Source organism: Crinia signifera, chromosome 8 (genome assembly GCF_055691185.1).
Source record: "Crinia signifera chromosome 8, ASM5569118v1, whole genome shotgun sequence".
Classification (NCBI taxonomy): domain Eukaryota; kingdom Metazoa; phylum Chordata; class Amphibia; order Anura; family Myobatrachidae; genus Crinia; species Crinia signifera.
This window is the reverse complement of record NC_139224.1, coordinates 121,709,110-121,727,231: the sequence shown is the minus strand read 5'-3', so window position 1 is coordinate 121,727,231 and position 18,122 is coordinate 121,709,110. Positions and strand designations below refer to the sequence as shown.

At 41.8% G+C, this 18,122-nt stretch overlaps 1 protein-coding gene across 1 annotated transcript in view; it reads left to right on the top strand.

The window, feature by feature from the left end:
- Nucleotides 1-17,636, top strand: part of CCDC18 (coiled-coil domain containing 18) — a 56,297-nt gene extending 38,661 nt beyond the window's left edge. Inside the window, exons 21-27 of the mRNA XM_083157081.1 lie at nt 817-916; nt 1,454-1,570; nt 2,665-2,808; nt 11,156-11,359; nt 13,268-13,384; nt 15,438-15,941; nt 17,456-17,636. Coding sequence (XP_083013207.1) covers nt 817-916; nt 1,454-1,570; nt 2,665-2,808; nt 11,156-11,359; nt 13,268-13,384; nt 15,438-15,941; nt 17,456-17,461 — 1,192 coding nt within the window. The 3' untranslated portion in view covers nt 17,462-17,636. The remainder of the gene's footprint in view (nt 1-816; nt 917-1,453; nt 1,571-2,664; nt 2,809-11,155; nt 11,360-13,267; nt 13,385-15,437; nt 15,942-17,455) is intronic.
- The last annotated feature ends 486 nt before the right edge of the window (nt 17,637-18,122 follow it).

The window sequence follows — 18,122 nt, the reverse complement described above, 5'->3', positions numbered from 1 at the left end:
ATTTTTACTAATTACTGCCATTCAATTTACCTTCCAAACCTGCGTGGAGACAGAAACGGTTCCCCTCATGGTACCAAGTGACCTATGATTTTACAAAAATCTTAAAAATTACCTATACATTGGTATGGAAATTAAAATGAGGATCACTATCTGGGTACACTGAGGGAATACCATCACCTATCATTACTTTATATTTTTGCAAATAGCCTTTTAAGTGAACTATTCAAGCTACTTAGGATTCCATATATATCTTTTAATGTATATTGTTCTTAAACTCAGCATCAACCCATACACTATGGTTCTGTGATTGAAGAGTGCCCCCAAAAAGAGTTTTTCTTTTTTTTCTTTACTCCCTTGGTCCTATTTGTTTAACTTAGGGGTGCACCACTGGCAGTCAATTCACCCGGCACACGATCCTCAAATTGGCAATGTGTTTCCTATGATAAATATACCAAACAATGGAGGTTTATGTCAGTTGTCACAGACCAACACAATTAATTCCTGATTCTTATTAAGTGGTTCTTACCACCTACCAGTGCGGTCATACTCTCGAAAAATCCCTGTTCACCCCCTATTTCCCTCTGCTTGAAAATGTTGAACTACACATCCCAGCATACCTGCATCAGTTTTAGCGTTGCCAAATAGTAAAACTGGTGCAGGGCATGCTGGGATGTGTTGTTCAATAACAGCTGGAGTGTCAAGGTTAGCCATCACTGCATTAAGTCTACGTAAAAGTAGACTATCGCACAACTACAAATATCGCTTATCTATCGCTTGTGATCTCTTTAACATATATTGCCATTGTTTCAATTGCAGAACATGCAAGAGCGAGCTGGAGGAGAGGGACCATGAGTTGCTGGATATGGACCAGGCCCTAAAAGACAGGAACTGGGAGCTGAAGCAAAGGGCAGCACAGGTGACTATTGTAGTATAATGCTATGTGAAAAGTTTTGTTTGCATCAAGTACTCTCCATGCAAAATAAAATGGAAACCATATCTATTACCGGTCACTTCTTGGTGTACCCATGCTTCTAACGTTATCTCCAGTTACCCGATTTAGCATCCTGCGATGTAATACAGTAGATTCATTATTCGTAGAGAACAGAGAAGCAATAATGTCCGTAACACAAGCTTCTCCAGTTGCAAGAAATATTTCCCTAATTTCTGTCCGGAGAGGATTTATGGCCCAAACTGGACTAATGTACTAGTGAGGGGAGTCCTTTCTGTTTTGTTTTCAATAATGTGATTTGTAACCTTTTTCTAATCACATAAAGTTGTTTGTGCAATAGATATAATAAATGTGGGATGGGGCAGGTCACTCTGGGTAAAGCCTTACTTGATTAAATAATGAATTACCCCTGCTAAAAGCATACTCCAAGTAGGTCTAGGGAGATGTTTTACCTACTCCACAGCTTTCATATTCTTCATGAAATTCACTTTTCTTCTTTTGTAGCTGACTCAGTTGGACATGAGTATTCGGGAACATAAGGAAGAATTGGAGCAGAAAATGATGCAGCTGGAAAGTGCCCTAAAGAAATCCGAGTTGGAAGCAGATGGTCATATTAAACAGGTTAGAGAGTCCCTGCATTACAACACTTCCATAGTTCACAATCATATAGCGTTCCTACCTTCAGCAAATGCCTGCTTGTGTGGGGAGTGTTATTAAAAACGAACTCAACACTTTTGCATACGCATATGATCGCTTATGGCCATGTTATCATTGCAAGAGCCACCACATTGGAGACTAATGTAACTTTCCAATTCAGAATAATTTGTTTGTGTCCCCACAGACACATCACTTTTTCTCTGACAATCCCTAAAATGTGCAACTACAGGAAGATTGCACGACTTTGGAGGAATATACAATATTCATAGAACTATTAGATAAATGTTAGATTGTAATTGGTCTTTTTAATACTTGTTCAGAATATCAACTGATTTTACAGATAAATGAATCTTTCGGGTTTTTTTTGTATCAAGCATGTTGTTTTAACTTCTTAATGAGATTACGTATAGTGTGCGGCCCATTTGAGGATTACCCATATGCAATTAATGCGCTAAACCGCTGGACGGGATGCCGAAAGGCATTAGACCGAGGCCCTTCTTCAGATCTGATCGCAGTACAAGTTTGTTCTCAAAATTGGCAAAACCATGTGCACTGTAGGGGAGGGGGGGGCAGATGTAACATGTATAGAGAAAGCGTTCGATTTGCGTGAGTTATTTTATTTCTGTGCAGGTTAAATACTGGCTGCATAACCCCCCTCCCGCGGTCTAAAGCTAAGAGACCCCGACATACTTATGATCGTTATGCTGGCTGAGGGGATTCCAGCACCAGGATTTGATTACGTGGCAAACACATCACGCCATTACAGCCCATGAAGTGTATGTCAGCACTAAATGATGATCAGGAAAGCAATCCACCTTTATCCAAATGTGTGTAGCTTGCTTCACATAGACGCCAATGGTAGCACTATAATGCTGGAAATATGTATAAAAGGATATAATCTATATAGATATGTTCCGTAATCAGTGCTAGCAAACTAATCCCCATTGTTACTGCTTTTCTCTATTACATTATATTCTATATCACGAAGTGCACCTTGTGGATAAATTAATAACCAGTAATTGTTATTTAAATAGCAACATTTTTATGAACGTTTACAGATTTCCTCCCTTGATGAAAAACTACAAGAAACAAGAGATCAGCTTCGTGAAAAAGATTTTGAGCTACTTCAAAAAGATCAATATATAAATCAATTGCAAAAAGAAATGGAGAAAAAGCAGCTAGCAACAACTGAAATGGAACAGGTATGTGGTTGAAGCTGCGACTGTGTGTTGGCTTCCACTGGACAGCTTAAGACTGGTGGGCCTGGTGACCAATACAGCTGCCTGCTGTCCCTCGCATAGTGCTCTGGAGTCTGCAGTGGGGCTGTTGCTGGACTGCCATTGCTGTCCACTGCTGAAGATGTGTCTGATCACTGTGTTGGCTTGTTTGTTTTTCTGTAGTGGACAATGGCCAAAATCTAATAGGGTGTGGTTTTTAGACCTATAGTAGCGTGTGATTTGCTGTAAAACTCGCACATTTTGGTGCGACTTAAAACATTGCACATTCAAAATAGCATCCAGACGTTTTCTCATAGAAAACCTCAAAATCGCAAATGTAATAGGGTGCAATTTTTCAAATCGCACCCTAAACATTACCAAAAATTGCTAAATAAATACACCAGATCCAGGCTGGTGAATTGGACCATGAACAGATCAGTGAGATATGTGTATGGTTCTGTCCAAAAAATGGTCTTGGTTCCAAAAATACAGGGACAAAAAGACCAGGGGTCCCTTGTATTTTGGAACCAGCAGCGGGCTCCAACAGCCAGCGGTGTCATGCCACAGCCGGCGGACACTTTTTACGCAAGCTCCCTCGGCCGACACAAGAACACCCTGGCTGATCAGCCCTGGACAGGGTACCTGGGGGAGTAGGGACCGGAGACTTCCTCCCAGGTTCCAGGTTTAACTCTTCTAGGGCTGAAACCTGTGGCTGTCCCTGGGCGGTGGACGCCGTGCTGATAGTATTGTTGTAAAAAATAGATTAAACATTTAACATTGGATTGTTTTGTGGAACAACTAGTCACAGCAAGCCTCGCCCACAAAGCAGAGACTTGAAGAATCCCAGCATGCAGGACATTAAAGGGCCTTCAGGGATTTATAGTGCCACAGCATGACCAATGGTATAATAAAATCACACAGACACCCAGGACAGTAAAGCTTTTTTACATACATGCTGACCTTGGCACACGCAGGTCTGTCCTCTTCTCCAGTAGCATCCAGTGGGTTCAAAAATAAAAAAGTGCAACATCCGAACCCTGAACTGGAGAACCGCCTGTGTGTGTACTCAGACGCCTCTCTCCCAGCTAGTCAGGGAATTTTAATGACGTTAGCCCTGTGCTTGTTTCTTAAATACAAGGGGACCCCATCACTCCTCCATACCCCCCTCCTCCTTCCCCATACGTCATTTTGTTTAATGTTGTTTTTTATTATTATTATTTTAGAAAAAAATTGCACATTCCCCTTACTAAAATCCCACCTTTAATAGAAATTGCCCTTTCCCGTTACTAAAATCCCACCTTTCCTAAAAATCGCACATTTCTGTTACAAAAAAATTTACATACATCGCAAATTATTTCTGACTTTGTCAAAAAATGTACACCCTATTACATGTGCATTTTTTTTTGCCCAAATAGCGCACCTGATGTGGGATATGGTGCGTTTTTTTTGTTAACTGTCTAAAAAAATCGCACCCTATTACATCTTGCCCCATATGTTTGTTTGGGTTTTAACTGTGGGGATGTGTGTGTTTTTTTTTTCTTTGGGGGTAAATTTGTATGTTTTATTACATGTGGCCAATATGCCATGCCCTCGTTGGCACACCATTCCCCTTTTTGTTCCTACTTGGTGGATCCCAAAGGATTTTCAGATTTTATAGAGTCCAAAAGCTTTGCCACCCCTGTTCTAGGCTATAAAAGTAACAGTAAGTGCAGCATTATATTTAACTTTTTTTTTCTTTGCTTTACTGTATAACTGATGACTACTCCTTAAGGTCCATACACACTGGGCGACTATGCCCAGCGTGTATGGACAGCGATGATAGCATTCATTGCTGCGGGGAAAGCCGCTCAGTGCATACACACTGAGCGGCTTTCCCCCTGCCCGGCGCCGACGGAGGGGGAGAGGACGGCGTTGCATAGCGGTGCGCTCTGCAAAGCAGTACTGAAAGCCGCTCATCTGCTGGTGTAACCAGCAGATGAACGGCTTTCCCAGCAATGTTGCGGGAGCGCGCTGCAGCGCTCATCGCCGGGCCATACACACTGGGCGGCTTTGAGCTGAAAGCCCCATACACACTGGGCGGCTTTGAGCTGAAAGCCGCTCAAACCTGCTGTTTTGACCGACTTTCAGCTCAAAGTCGCCCAGTGTGTATGGACCTTAAAACTTGCAGACAATTCTAGGAAATGTGTTGGTTGTGATTTTTGATAAACAAAGCATTTGGTTCATGCAGTGGTCCCATGGGCCATCTTGTAATAATATGAACCTTTTTTATATATATTTTTTTTTTATTGAAATGAGAAAACAAATACAATTGTTGCCATATTTACCATCTGTGCGGTTGGCCAGGTGTACAAATCTTCATAGCATGATAATTCTCAAGGGATCTGACTAGCTCCCAGTCCTTATAAGCTTGTGATACCCATTTCCCTTTCAGGCTATAAATTGTTTGTATTACTTACCCACCTGCTTATCCAAGTGAAGATGTCAACAGTTGCCACTACTTTGGGTCTTTTGTCTTTTAACAAAATAATGTTTTATATACTAGCACAGATATAGCAATACTGCAAGTAACGTGCAGTATAACTATTACTGTTTTTAGTGTGTAAAGCATGCACCATCATTTTGTTTTTCCTGCACGATACTACAAGTCTCCTCATGGTTGCACCTTTTGTTATGTTTCATGAGGCTGTTTTTGTTTATTTTTGCAGAATGGACAGCACTAGGCATCCTACAGGGACGCCTGCACTGCTGAGCCACCAACCACCAGCACTGAAGGCCACATTGCTGGCAACTGGGTCAGTGTTTTTGGCTGGGCTCCACAACACACTTGGGGGTAGCTGTATTGTAGCAGCTGTAGCTGCTGGTGGGGGAGACTGTCAACGTACTCTTCACCTGTACCCCCATTAGACCAACAGGGTACTTCTATAGAGGTGGCCATTTTCCCTGGGGTTCAAGGCGGAAGGGGGAGTTAGGCTTTCCCAGTTAGCTACTCCCCTAATCCTTGGTGCTTTACCTCAGAGCAAGAATCCTGCCACAGGCTCCTCCTCTTTCTCCCTTCCCTCACAGAGACCCCAATAAGCCATTTTACTCCGTGCCTGCTTCAGCTGGTCTCCAGGAAGTTGCAAAGGCTCCTGGTCTCTCTATACCTCACCCTCAGCTATCAGGTGATTCAGATGGCTCCTTCCTACAAATTGGGGTTTAGTTTCTTGAGGAATCACTGTCCATTTTTAGCTGCATTGACTGTCTCTGTCTACATATCCTTAACTGGGAACTGTGCACTGCAGGTGGGGCAGATGTAACTTGCGCAGAGAGATTTAGATTTTGGAGGGGTTTTATGTCAAAATTAGATCTATATTGCAGTGTAAAAATAAAGCATTCAGTATTTTACCTGCACAGAAACAAAATAACTCATGGTTTTGTCCATTTGAGAAGGAATTTGCCTTTGCGAGTGAACCAGAGTAAGGGCCCATGTTCATTGCTGTGTGGTCCATTGTTATTATCCACTTCAGCCGAAACCCACTTATTTCTATGTTGGCGGTGTGTTAACATTCACAATTCCTTAATTGCACACTACTGCTTACATAACTGTGTGTAGGGACTCCCTTGGATTTTTTACCATGTTTTGCAAAAGAAACACCCAGGGAGGTTGGTTCTCTTGTGTGCGTAACTGCACAGCTTATACCACTGTACTTTTCCTCAGGTTCCAGACCACGATGGTGTCTATGTCCTTTGTTTTACAGCTACGCAGCAAGAGGTTCTATCGGCCATAGCTTTCAGTAAGAAACAGTCTTGTGCTTCCTGTCTTTATCAGGTAATGTTGCAGCTAGATAATAAGCTTGCGATCCCCTGGGCCAAATACCCCTGCTAGTACCTCTACAGGGGCCCAGCCACCCACTGTACTACCATTTTAGGATGATTGCAGGTGTCATAATCTTTCTAACAGATACTAGACAGGGATCGCAGTTCCAAGCGTCGACCATCCAGGCTTGACACCTGTCTGGTTATGATTCGGACTCCAAGGTTTTCTCAGATGAGGAGGAAAATCAAGGTGGTTCAATCTGTCCTTCTAATCTGGGATGCTGAGCACTCTCCTAAGGCTAGTGCTTTAGTGTTCAAGTGTAAAGAGTGTTGCCTCAGAATTCCCTTTAGTGCAACTGGAGAACCTTCTAGTGGAGGCATGGGCACACCCTTATATATGCTCAGTCACCTGTGCTGCTGCAGGTTGGTGATCTGGGAGAAACCTTTCCCATTATGGTCATTGCTGCTTGGTCTTTCCAGGTCTCCTCATTCTGTCTTTACAAAAGTCATTGCGGTCATAACAGCTCATCTCCTTTGCAGAGGAATCCATATTATACCTTATCTGGATGACCTGCATCCTGACGCAATCATCAGATGTCCTCATGGAACACGTCTCATATTAGATGTTCTCCAGTCCCACGGATGGATCATCAATTTGGAAGAAATCCTCCTGGACTGCACCTCGAAAAGATGTCACATTTGGAGGCCTGCTGGATTCCAAAGTTCAGCAGGTTTTTCTACTCAAGGACAAAAACTTTGGGACTTACTAAGATTTTCTATTCTTACATCTCTGCTAAGTTACACTCTTACATGCAGATCCTGGGCTCTCTAGTCTCCACCTTCGACTTGGTAGACAGACTATGCTCAGGTTCACTCTCCAGGTGCATGTTCTGGGCCAATGGAACAAATCCATTAAAAACACATCACTGCGGTGGCCCCCTGCGGTGGATTCAGGACTGAGTCCTCCTCACTGACGGAAGTTTAAGACTTTGTGAGGGGGGGGTGCAGCAACCTGTCATCAGACCTTTCAAGGTCTGGACGACTCAGTAAAGTCTATTAATGATCAGCATTCTAGAACTGGTTATGAAGGAATACATACTCTGATCTCCTCGGACTCTCGTCTGCATCTTCCTCTACGATTGGGTTGTCTGTGTCTTTCTTAAGGGCTCTGATTCTATCTGAAATGTCCATTTCACTTTTATGGGGTTTTTTAACTGCATTCCTCTTAATTCTGCAAATTGGTCAAGATTTTGGCCTCTGCCATTTTTGATGGTGCAGCTTTCAGCTCTTTCTATTTTCTTCTAGATGCATATAGGTCTGTTTCCTGATGTTTGAACTTTCATAAAGGGTGTCCTCCGTGTGCAGCCCCCATTTCTTCCTTCAGTGGCTCCATGGAACTTCACTTGGTGGTTTGGGTTCTTCAGTTGTCACCTTTTGAGCCTTTGTACACTTGATGTGGGCATTCGTTGGCTTACATGGAAAATGGGTCTTTCTGTCCTGTTGTTGGACCTTAGAGTGTTGACTTGTCACTCTTCTTCTTTTCTGATTTTTAGCTCTTACAGGGACGTTTTTCGGATTCGATTAGGCTACCTCCCTAAAATAGTTTCTCGGTTTCATGGCAACCAAGAGGTCATGGTCTCAGATTTTCAAGCACTGTTTTTTTTTTTGCCAGATAAAGCCTCAGTGGATGTCCCGGATTCATGTAGACCATAAAGAGATCCCCGGAATTTTTTTTATTTTTTTTTTATATTGTATTGCTTTCCCAAACAGGGCTAACCAGCTATTAAACAGATTTTGGTCAGGTGACTCCATTTGGCCACCTGCCACATTTACTTAGTGGCGGATCTTCCTGCCACAGTCTTGGTGACCGCTCATTCTACCATGTTGGTGAGAAATTTTTGGTCATCTTAGGCCCCTTTGCTCATCACCTTTGCAGATTTGTCCTCTACACTTGGGGTGTCTTTCCTAGAACCTATGCCCCCCTAGAATCCATGAATGACACAGGTTGCCCACCTTGAAGCACCTGGCTTGCAGAGATTTGCTCTGCTTTCAGTTCCCCTGTCCACATCTTCTGAGTCTTTGGACTCCTGCCTTGGGCTTACTAACTTAATTGGTTGTCTGTGGCTGGAGGTGGGTATAGAATGGAAGGAGCCTGAACTGCTAAAAAAGGAAAGTTTTTTTTAGACCCAATGTAAAGCTATGTACCCTATCGATTGGAATAAAAGGATTTAACAGGTAAGAATATACATCTCCTTTTTATAATTCTATAATGATCTCCCACTAAAAATCGTCCTTTGCCTGGATCTTTAGAAATCTGTGGACAGTGTGGAACAACATAGCGTTTTGAGTCATTGGGTCAACCTAATTTAGCTGGGCGGCTTTCAAGCTGAAACTCGCCCAGTGTATATGGGCCTTAAGCCATTGCAACATTGTGGGTGTTTTATCCTCTATCAGAGTGAACAATACTATATATTCCCAGATGAATTGCGTAGAAATTTTAAAACCATTATATAGCACCGTCATTTACAGTTATGTGATAATTATTTTGTGCCTTATGTGGGATCTAATATATTGGCCAGTATTCAATGCCTCAGATTCGCCGTATTTTACAGCGAATCTGGCAATTCGCCGATGTATTGGAGAATTTTTTTCTCATAAAAAAGCAATTCGCCCTATTCAATGGAGACAATTCGCTGAAAATGAACAGCGAATATCTGTCGATTTACCGTGTGCGATCCGCTGCAATTCGCCGGTGGTTTTCAATGGGGTTTTTATGGAAAAGGGAGAGTGAGACACTGGGCCTTATTCTAGTTCACTCTTTCTGACAAATTCCTTCTTAGATGGACAAAGCCATGTGCACTGCAGGGGGGCAGATGTAACATGTGCAGAGAGAGTTAGATTTGGGTGAGTTATTTTGTTTCTGTGCAGGGTAATTACTGACTGCTTCATTTTTACACTGCAATATAGATCTCATTTTGAAGTAAAACCCCACCCAAATCTAATTCTCTCTGCACAAGTAACATCTGCCCCACCTGCAGTGCACATGGTTTTGTCAATCTAAGAACGATTTTGTGAGAGTGAACCAGAATAAGGCCCACTATGCGCTGCTCTGTGGATAAGTAATTGTAAATATAAGTGGACTCCTTGCTGAATAAATGTACTCTGGACACACTGTAGATTTTAAAGTTTTGTGTAAGAAAACATATACTCAAGCAGTACAAAATAAAAATACACCTGAAAAGATACTAAAATCTCAATATATATATATATATATCACGTTGCACATTTGATCCATATACTGGTATATACCATAAGAAATTGCTGACTGGGGTTAATGCTGAATTGCCAAGCTGGTTAGTAAAGCAATCAACGGGTTGAACGAAGAATGTAAGCTGTATTATTAATAGCAGTTTATCCAGAGAGGCACCCGGCCAAATTAGCATGTAGGTGATCCACGCAAAAGAGTCATTAGGCCAAAAGGTGCATATGCATAATAATAGCGTTAGTTTTGAGTGGGAATAAGGTAGCTCACCCTCCAATTCAGAAGTGGATTGGCAATAGTTGTGGGGGAGCCCGTTAGATGGAGGGCTCTACCCCGTGGAGTGATGTCCGTGATCCAGCAGCCGTTGGCGTCTGAGTGGGGGATTCAGGCAGCTTACTGGAGCTGCTAGAGATGGTAGCGGGACGGCAAACACTCAGCGTGCTTCTGCACGTGGAGGGGAGACTGGATGGTATGTCAGCTGAAATTCGGGATCAGGTGGTGCAGGCGTGCAGCGGAAGTACGTCAACGCGTTTAGTCTCCAGTGATCCAAAAATTTTTGCTAGATCCCTGCAATTTTGCAACTGCAGATGCAAAAAAACACGCACTCCTCATGTATTCTGTTTCTACGATCTCCGTGCATGTGAAATAAAACCACAGATAGTGCCATCTGTCAGGGATACTTCAATTAACCCCAGGGATCAATAAGCCACAGTAATTTACCATAGCTAATTGAATCCTCCCCCCCCTTCTTAAGTGACAAGTAAACAAAAATCAAAACCTTAAAATGAACCCTTTGAGTGCCAGCATCTGTGTGAGGGGCAAAATATCAGCAAAAATTTCCAGTGTCGCTCACATTTTTTTTTATATATAAATTTAAATATACAATGTTTTGTATAAAATAAAAGAAAAAAAGATGACATTTCCGATATGAAGGTCATTATGATGAATAAATATGTTTGCTTGGCAATTTTAACACCTATTTTTTTTGTCAAATGGCTTTGCACTCAAAGGGTTAAACTTTTTTATTTATTTCCTACCTCTTTGTAAGAAGAGCCCACACAAATGATTGTAGTGATTTACAATAATTGTGCTTTGTGCTCTCACAACAATCAGCAGTGTTGTTTCTGTACAGAGAGCAATTAATATTCTTTTATTACACAAATAAATTGTTCCAGTTGTCATGTTTACTTTGTCTGTGTAAATGGTTACATGATGCATGAAAGCTACTTTTATTCTTAAGTGGACCAATGGTGTTTGTGTTTGTGTGTGTTTTAGGCTTTGAAAGAGCAGCAGAGCCGCATCTCCGAACAGAAGCAAGAGGGCAAGGATCTTCACCAGCAACTACGAGTGGCACACGAGGGCACGCAGCACATTCGCCTCGAACTTGTGGAGACACAACAACAGCTGTCTGGGGCTCAGAAAGAATCAGACAGGCTTACACATAAGCTGGAGGAAATGGATCGCCTTTCCAGAGAAAAGGTAGTTGACAATCCCGACAGAGGGATCCCTTAACTACTTTTGACGATTGCTTTTTAGTGGCGGCATTGCAGCATGATATGTGTAACATGATCAATGATCGGACATGTTTCATATGAATGTGTTTTGTATTGTACGCCACACTCCCTGCTGAAGAAAAGCTACTGCTTATATTTCTGTATCCTCATCCTGCACCAATCTGTGCAGATTTTGCAAGGTTAAAGACAACCCCTGCTTTTACATTGGCTGTGTCTTCTGTGATTATCACAATTTCAAATTGGAAACCATTCATTTTTTCTCCTATTCTGCAATTCGTGCAATTTGGTCTCAATAATTCTGGATGAGGCAGCTGGTGCATTGTCGTGGTGGAAAACAAAAAATAACCTATGAATCAATCTAAAATTTGTTATGCCATTGATTGAAAGATGGTAGTAATACCAACTTTCCTCAGCAACACCACCTGTCCTCAGTCTTCAGGTACCCCCAACAGTTCACACTTTCCAAGGTCTCCAGACGGGATTCAGTCAAATGGCCGACAGTTATTAGGTCAACCGCTATTGGTCGGCACATGAAAAGGGTCAACAAGCTTTAGGTCGGCATTTTTTCCCTGTGTGGACCATTTTCATGTCTGCCATTTGGGCTTGTTGACATTTTTCATGTGTCGACCTATTGATTGTCTAAGAATAGGGGTCGACCTATTGACTCTTCCCCCTAATTACTGTCAACCTAGTGATCCGCACAGAATTAAAAGTTAAATAATTAGCTCCACCTCTGGATCTTTTAAAGTGTCAATGAATAATGAGTACACCTACGCACCTGCCGAGTGACCTGGGAAACGGAACTGTTGGGGGTACTTGAGGAACGAGGTTGGGAACCACTGTGCTAGGTGGTCAGTCCTTGATGTGTAATTTAGGTTTTTGTACAGTGCATGGTTTTAGGGGATACAGAGCTTAAATAGGCCAGCTCCTGGTGTCGGTGCCTGTTGATACAGACCGAAAAGTGCAACACCGCTCTTCTCATTATCTTCTGACCATGTTGGTATGTTTATAAGGGATGCGGTCATTTGGTCTACTGCATTATGGTAGAAAGTCATTAGGTCGAATCCATTAGGTCGACATGCTAAAAGGTCGACATGACTCTAGGTCTACATGGGAAAAGGTCGACATGATTCTAGTTCGAAAGGTCATTAGTTCGACAGGTCATTAGTTCGACAAGGTCATTAGTTCGACATTGTCTATGTCGACATTCACAAGGTCGACATGGAGTTTTTCACTGTTTTTTGAGCCAACATGTGCCGACAGGCGGTATTTCATGCCCTACCATCCACTAGGGCGTGGTGGGAGAATAAAATAGTGTGCCGAGCGTAGCGAGGCACCGTGCCCGACGCATAGCGAGCGCAGCGAGCGATGCGAGGGGATGCAGTGCACTTTAAACTGTGTCCATGTCGACTGTGTTGACATTCAGGTAAAAAAACAGTGAAAAACCCCATGTCGACCTTGTGAATGTCGACATAGACAATGTCGAACTAATGACCTTGTCGAACTAATGACCTGTCGAACTAATGACCTTTCGACCTAGAATCATGTCGACCTTTTCCCATGTCGACCTAGAATCATGTCGACCTTTTAGCATGTCGACCTAATGGATTCGACCTAATGACTTTCTACCATAATGCAATAGACCAAATGATCCCAACCCGTTTATAAAGAACATTAAACTATAGCACGAATAGACACTTGTGCTAGGACTATTAAAGAGAAAAATAGTTTTTCGGTTGCAGTCTCTCTTTAATTGTATGATAATTACAGATAAGTAAGGACTTGTGGGAAACCAGTTTCATAGACGTTCTAAAACAGATTTTCTGTATTACGTGAGAGTAACTGCAAACCCTTTCTTGTTTCCTTTTGGCAGCTGCTGCACTTGGAACAAGATTTAGATGAAGCACAAGATACAATTTGTCATTTAAAAACACAGCTTGAAGCCAGAAATGAGGTGATCAAAGCAACCAACGAAGTTCTGATCCTGAAGGTAAAATTATATAAAAAAAAAAAAAAAGATTTTGAGTGTTCTAGACTAGAATGGTCTTTTGAAGATAAGGGAATTAGTTTCCATACATAGTTCCTCCACTCAAAAAAGAAGTATATACTGATAAAGTGTTGTGGAATGTTTTACAATTGTAGTATAGATTTCTTACGTGTACAATATGTTAAATGACAACAGTATTGGCTAGGCAATGATCAGAGAGTAGACCGGGACCAGTAAAGGAAGACTGCAGTTAAAGCTATATACATGTATAGACTGACGATTCCCATAAAATGCTATCTAGGGCTCGTATCCTGAGGCTCACCAGAGCACGGAGCTGTATCTGTTAAAATTACTGCTCACTTCATCCTATTTTGTAGGAAATGAATGACCTTATTTTTTCATGACTTGCCATTGGGTACACAGTGTTCTGATCACAGTACAATATGCTGTCATACAAAGCAGTTGCACATGCAACCAAGAGTGGGCCAGCGACTGGTTCTATGCCAGCATGCAGAGTGCAGCCCATTCAGTCAGCATCAGCCGTACTGTGACTGGGGCAGGGTTACTGCATTATATCTACATTTGCCAACCCAGACAGATGAAGAAGCATCTCTCATAGGTTTTATTCCAAAACAGCCAACATATGATATTCTTGGGTTTGGCCAGTACTTGGAATAAGTTTAAGTTGGTCATTTGTGATTGGGCTCATATCTGGGTATGATATATTGGGTCAACCTGCATATTGTCAACATGGTCAGGCAGCATGTCAGTGACACCCATGATAACATTCATCATGTCAACATGGATGCTATGTCGACATGATAGAATGTCAGCCTAATGTCCCTGTGGCCCAGTGAATAAGTAGCTGGTCCCAGCAGCTTCAGCAGTTAGACGTCTTCCAGGTCCTAGCAGTTGTGTGACCTGTTATCTCCCCTACGCCTGGTGCCTAACCGAACCATTGTGACCCTAAGCATTGGGATTCTAAGCATGTTGTTAACGCAGTGCCTATCAAAATGTTGACCCATGCTGACATTGTGGTAACAGTAACAATATTGACATGGTTATAGACGTCAACCATGTAACTGGTTCCCTTCATTTCCACCCTACTTTTGCCCACGATTTCCCTTATTCAGTTCTGATCCCAGTACAAATTTGTTTGGAAAATGGGCAAAACCATGTGCACGGCAGGTGGGGCAGATGTAACATCTATAGAGAGTTAGATTTGTGTGAGTTATTTTGTTTCTGTGCAGGGTAAATACTGGCTGCATTATTTTTACACTGCAATTAAGATTTCAGTTTCAACACACCCCACCCAAATTGAACTCTCTCTGCACATGTTACATCTGCCCCACCTGCAGTGCACAGGGTTTTGTCCATTTTCCAAACAAATTTGTACTGCGATCAGATCTGAATAAGGGCCTATAGGTGAGTGCTTTGTCTGTGAAACCCGGGCAGGTGTTTAAACTCCCACTCAGTTGGTCTGCAGTTAATGTGCTTTACGTTTGGTCTGATGAGTTTTGCCTCTCCAAGCTGTATTTGAGATTGAGGACGCACCTAAGATATGGATACAGGTGTCTCAGATTAGCACAAGTTGTCATGTAGACATTTCTTTACTAAGGTGAGCGAGATCACCTTACATAATAATCCACTAATACCCCACAAGTCTTTACAATCCTTTTTTTTTTTTTTATTATTTTTTTAAAGTTGTATATTTTTTTAATGCGGCATTGCAGGTATAACAGTCCCCAGTATACAGCAAACCTTTCTAGTGCATCAAGACAAGTGTGTGATACAGGTCATTAGTTACAAATGCAGTCACATACAGTATTAAGCAGCCAAAACACCATTTTTATGTTGGTATAAAGTTGCAGTGTGGACAAGTGGAACAGGACAAGCACTGGGTAACATAGTGTTGTTTATGCTTTTTGTGTTGTTAAAATGAGAGCATTGACTAGATGAATGACATCAGTGGGCTATCATGAGCAGTGAATTGTTGTGTATGTTGTTTAAAATAATATATCATTTAAAAAAATATTTCTCTTTCTTCTTGCTGTAGGAATCCGAGATGACCAGGTTAAAAGCACGTATTTCAGGTTATGAAAGATCGCTGGTTCTCAAACAGCAATCCAACACAACTTCTTTGTCTCCTGAATTCTTTAGTGACTTTCATGAACATGGATCATACAAACTTCCTGAGGCCTCAGGCTTGAGCTGGAAGATGCACAGTTCCTCAAGTGACATAAGCCTCAATGACAATCATTCAATAGATTTCCCAAAACATATGATGGAGGACATAAAGAACTTGGTTCTGCCGGATTCCTCACTGGCGCGGAGTACCAGCGACAAGGTTGTCAATGTCCCATCAGACAGTTTGAATGATAGTTCGTTCAATCCCCTAGAGTATGTAGTTGATGATGAGGCTGATAGGACATCGGACTGCCCTGACCTAGGAACTCTCAGTGGTATGCTTAAATATATTAAGCAAGAGATGAAGTTATCAGATGTTGGCCATTCCCAGAGCAACAATATGCAGATTGAAGATGGGCGCCAAGCACAACAGGTTTGTCTTTATTTTATATTATTTCTCATACTTTTGGCATTTTTTATTTTTAAGGTTTTTTGTGCAGTTAATAAAGACATTGGGCCTGATGTAGTGAAGTTCTATGTCAGCGGTCGCTCAGGATGCCAGCTGAACTCGGGCATTTTTAATTTTTTTTTGCCTTGTAAATGATTGCCTCTTTTTAAAAAAAAATCATCAGAGTTGGGCTGGCATCCTGCACTGGTGCTGACTTCAGTACATAGGGCCCATTGTTGATGCTCAAGGGTAATTTACTCTCAAATACAAGTACGGACCACAGTTGATGAGGAGGAATGTTACAGTTAAATTCTTGCAATGTACGGAATTCTCTTAAATAGAGTTATTTTACAATAAACAGGCTGCTTGAATCACACAGTGGCTTCAGTGAGACCAACATTACCGCACCAAGGGGTAGATTTATTATAGATGCGCTCCTGCTTTACCTCATTAGCGAGGCGAAGCAGGAGGGGACGCAGACAAGGTGCATTAACATCTTGCCGGCCGAAGCGGGGGGAGCGCTAACTCCCCCCCCCCACCCGGCGATGTCCCCTCCTGGAGACAGCGCATCAGTTAATACTGATGCGCCGTCTCCTTCCCCCTGCCGGCTGACTGTGCATGCGCAGGATCTCGCTACTCACGTGAGATCCCCAGCGCAGCTCAGGGACAGCGCTGTCCCTGCTGTGGGCATAGGGCATTGCCGCCTGCAGCTGCATAAACTAGGCAGGATTGTGTCAATCATTTGACTTAATGGATATGTAGTGCTGATGCGAAGTTGCTGCTTTTATCTTAGTGGCTAGTAAATGAGAAATTTTGAGCTAAATAGTTCGTATTTTTCATGCTATGGGTATAGCGAGCTTGGCCTCCCTATCTGTTGTTCTCCTCACCAGTTTAAAGAACCCAATACTTCAGGACCACTGAGATTCTGGGTTTAGGTTAGAGGTAGCGGATCACAGAGTGGAAGAGTTCTTTGTATTGAGTGGGGTCTTCAGAAAGTGTCGACCTTATTGATAATATTAGATAAAAATGTGGAGATGTTTCTTGGTATGAGTACAGTCTGTGGCTGAATGCAGATGGACATTTTAGTTTCACTTTTGTGTTAGCGCTCACTTAAAGCTCTATCATGCTTCAGAAATCTGCCTAAAACCAGGGTTGCCTACCCTCCTAAAATGCTGCTGACAGTCTCCTCCCCAGGCATCTCCCAGAGAGGAGACTTTAAAAGTAGGAAACCCTGCCTAAAACTATACAATTAGAATTAGTTTTTTTGTTAGACAACCAGTATAAAAAAGGCTGTTTTCCACCATGATATATAAAATTCTTATGACATGTAGTAAAACCATTCTAGAGCATGTTATTCTCCACTCTAATACCATTGAGAACAACTTTTTATTAGGAAATTGACAGATATGCCATAGTATTCCGTCATTAGTATACTATGGGTTATTTAGCTTTTTATTTTAGCCGCTACTATGAAAAACTAATCTCTTCTCTCTTTTCAGGACTAGGTGTTACATCCTATGGACCTGGTAGCCAAACCACTACCTGCATATGTTTTGTTGTATTTTTATAAGTTTATATTTATGCAAACATTTATTATTTATACTTGTGGGTTTTTTATACTTGTTTATGTTTTTTTTTTTTATGAGAATCATGTTCGCAGAAAATAAAGATTTTTAATAATTTTGTCTCTTGTCCAAAGTTGTTCATCATGGGGCTTACTATGAAGAGCAGCTTAAAAATCAAAGTGAACCAATAAGCAGCTTATGTGTTATGCTGACAGATTAGCTCTAAGATTCAATCTTTGCTCTGAATAATTCCGTCCAATGGAGTTGTGTGTTCTGCGGCCACGTGGATTGAAGTCAGGTGGAATGTTGTGAAATAAAGACTTTGTTGTTGGAGAAAATGCTTTGAAATTAATATTATATCTTGACATGGTAATTTCAATGCAGTAGTAGTTTTTTTTTTTTTCTGTTCTTTTTCACAGCTTTTTGTTTTGACCAGGCTCTGTCTGTGTGTTTTTCCTGCACACGCTTAAAACCGAGTGTTAGTTTGTGTGGTAATCTGTTTTTGTGGTAGGGCATTTAGATGGGCGCTACAATGGGGCAAGCTCTGTGAATGATCATTATTAACAGTGTAAAGGGGCTATATTTAATTATCTCCCACTCA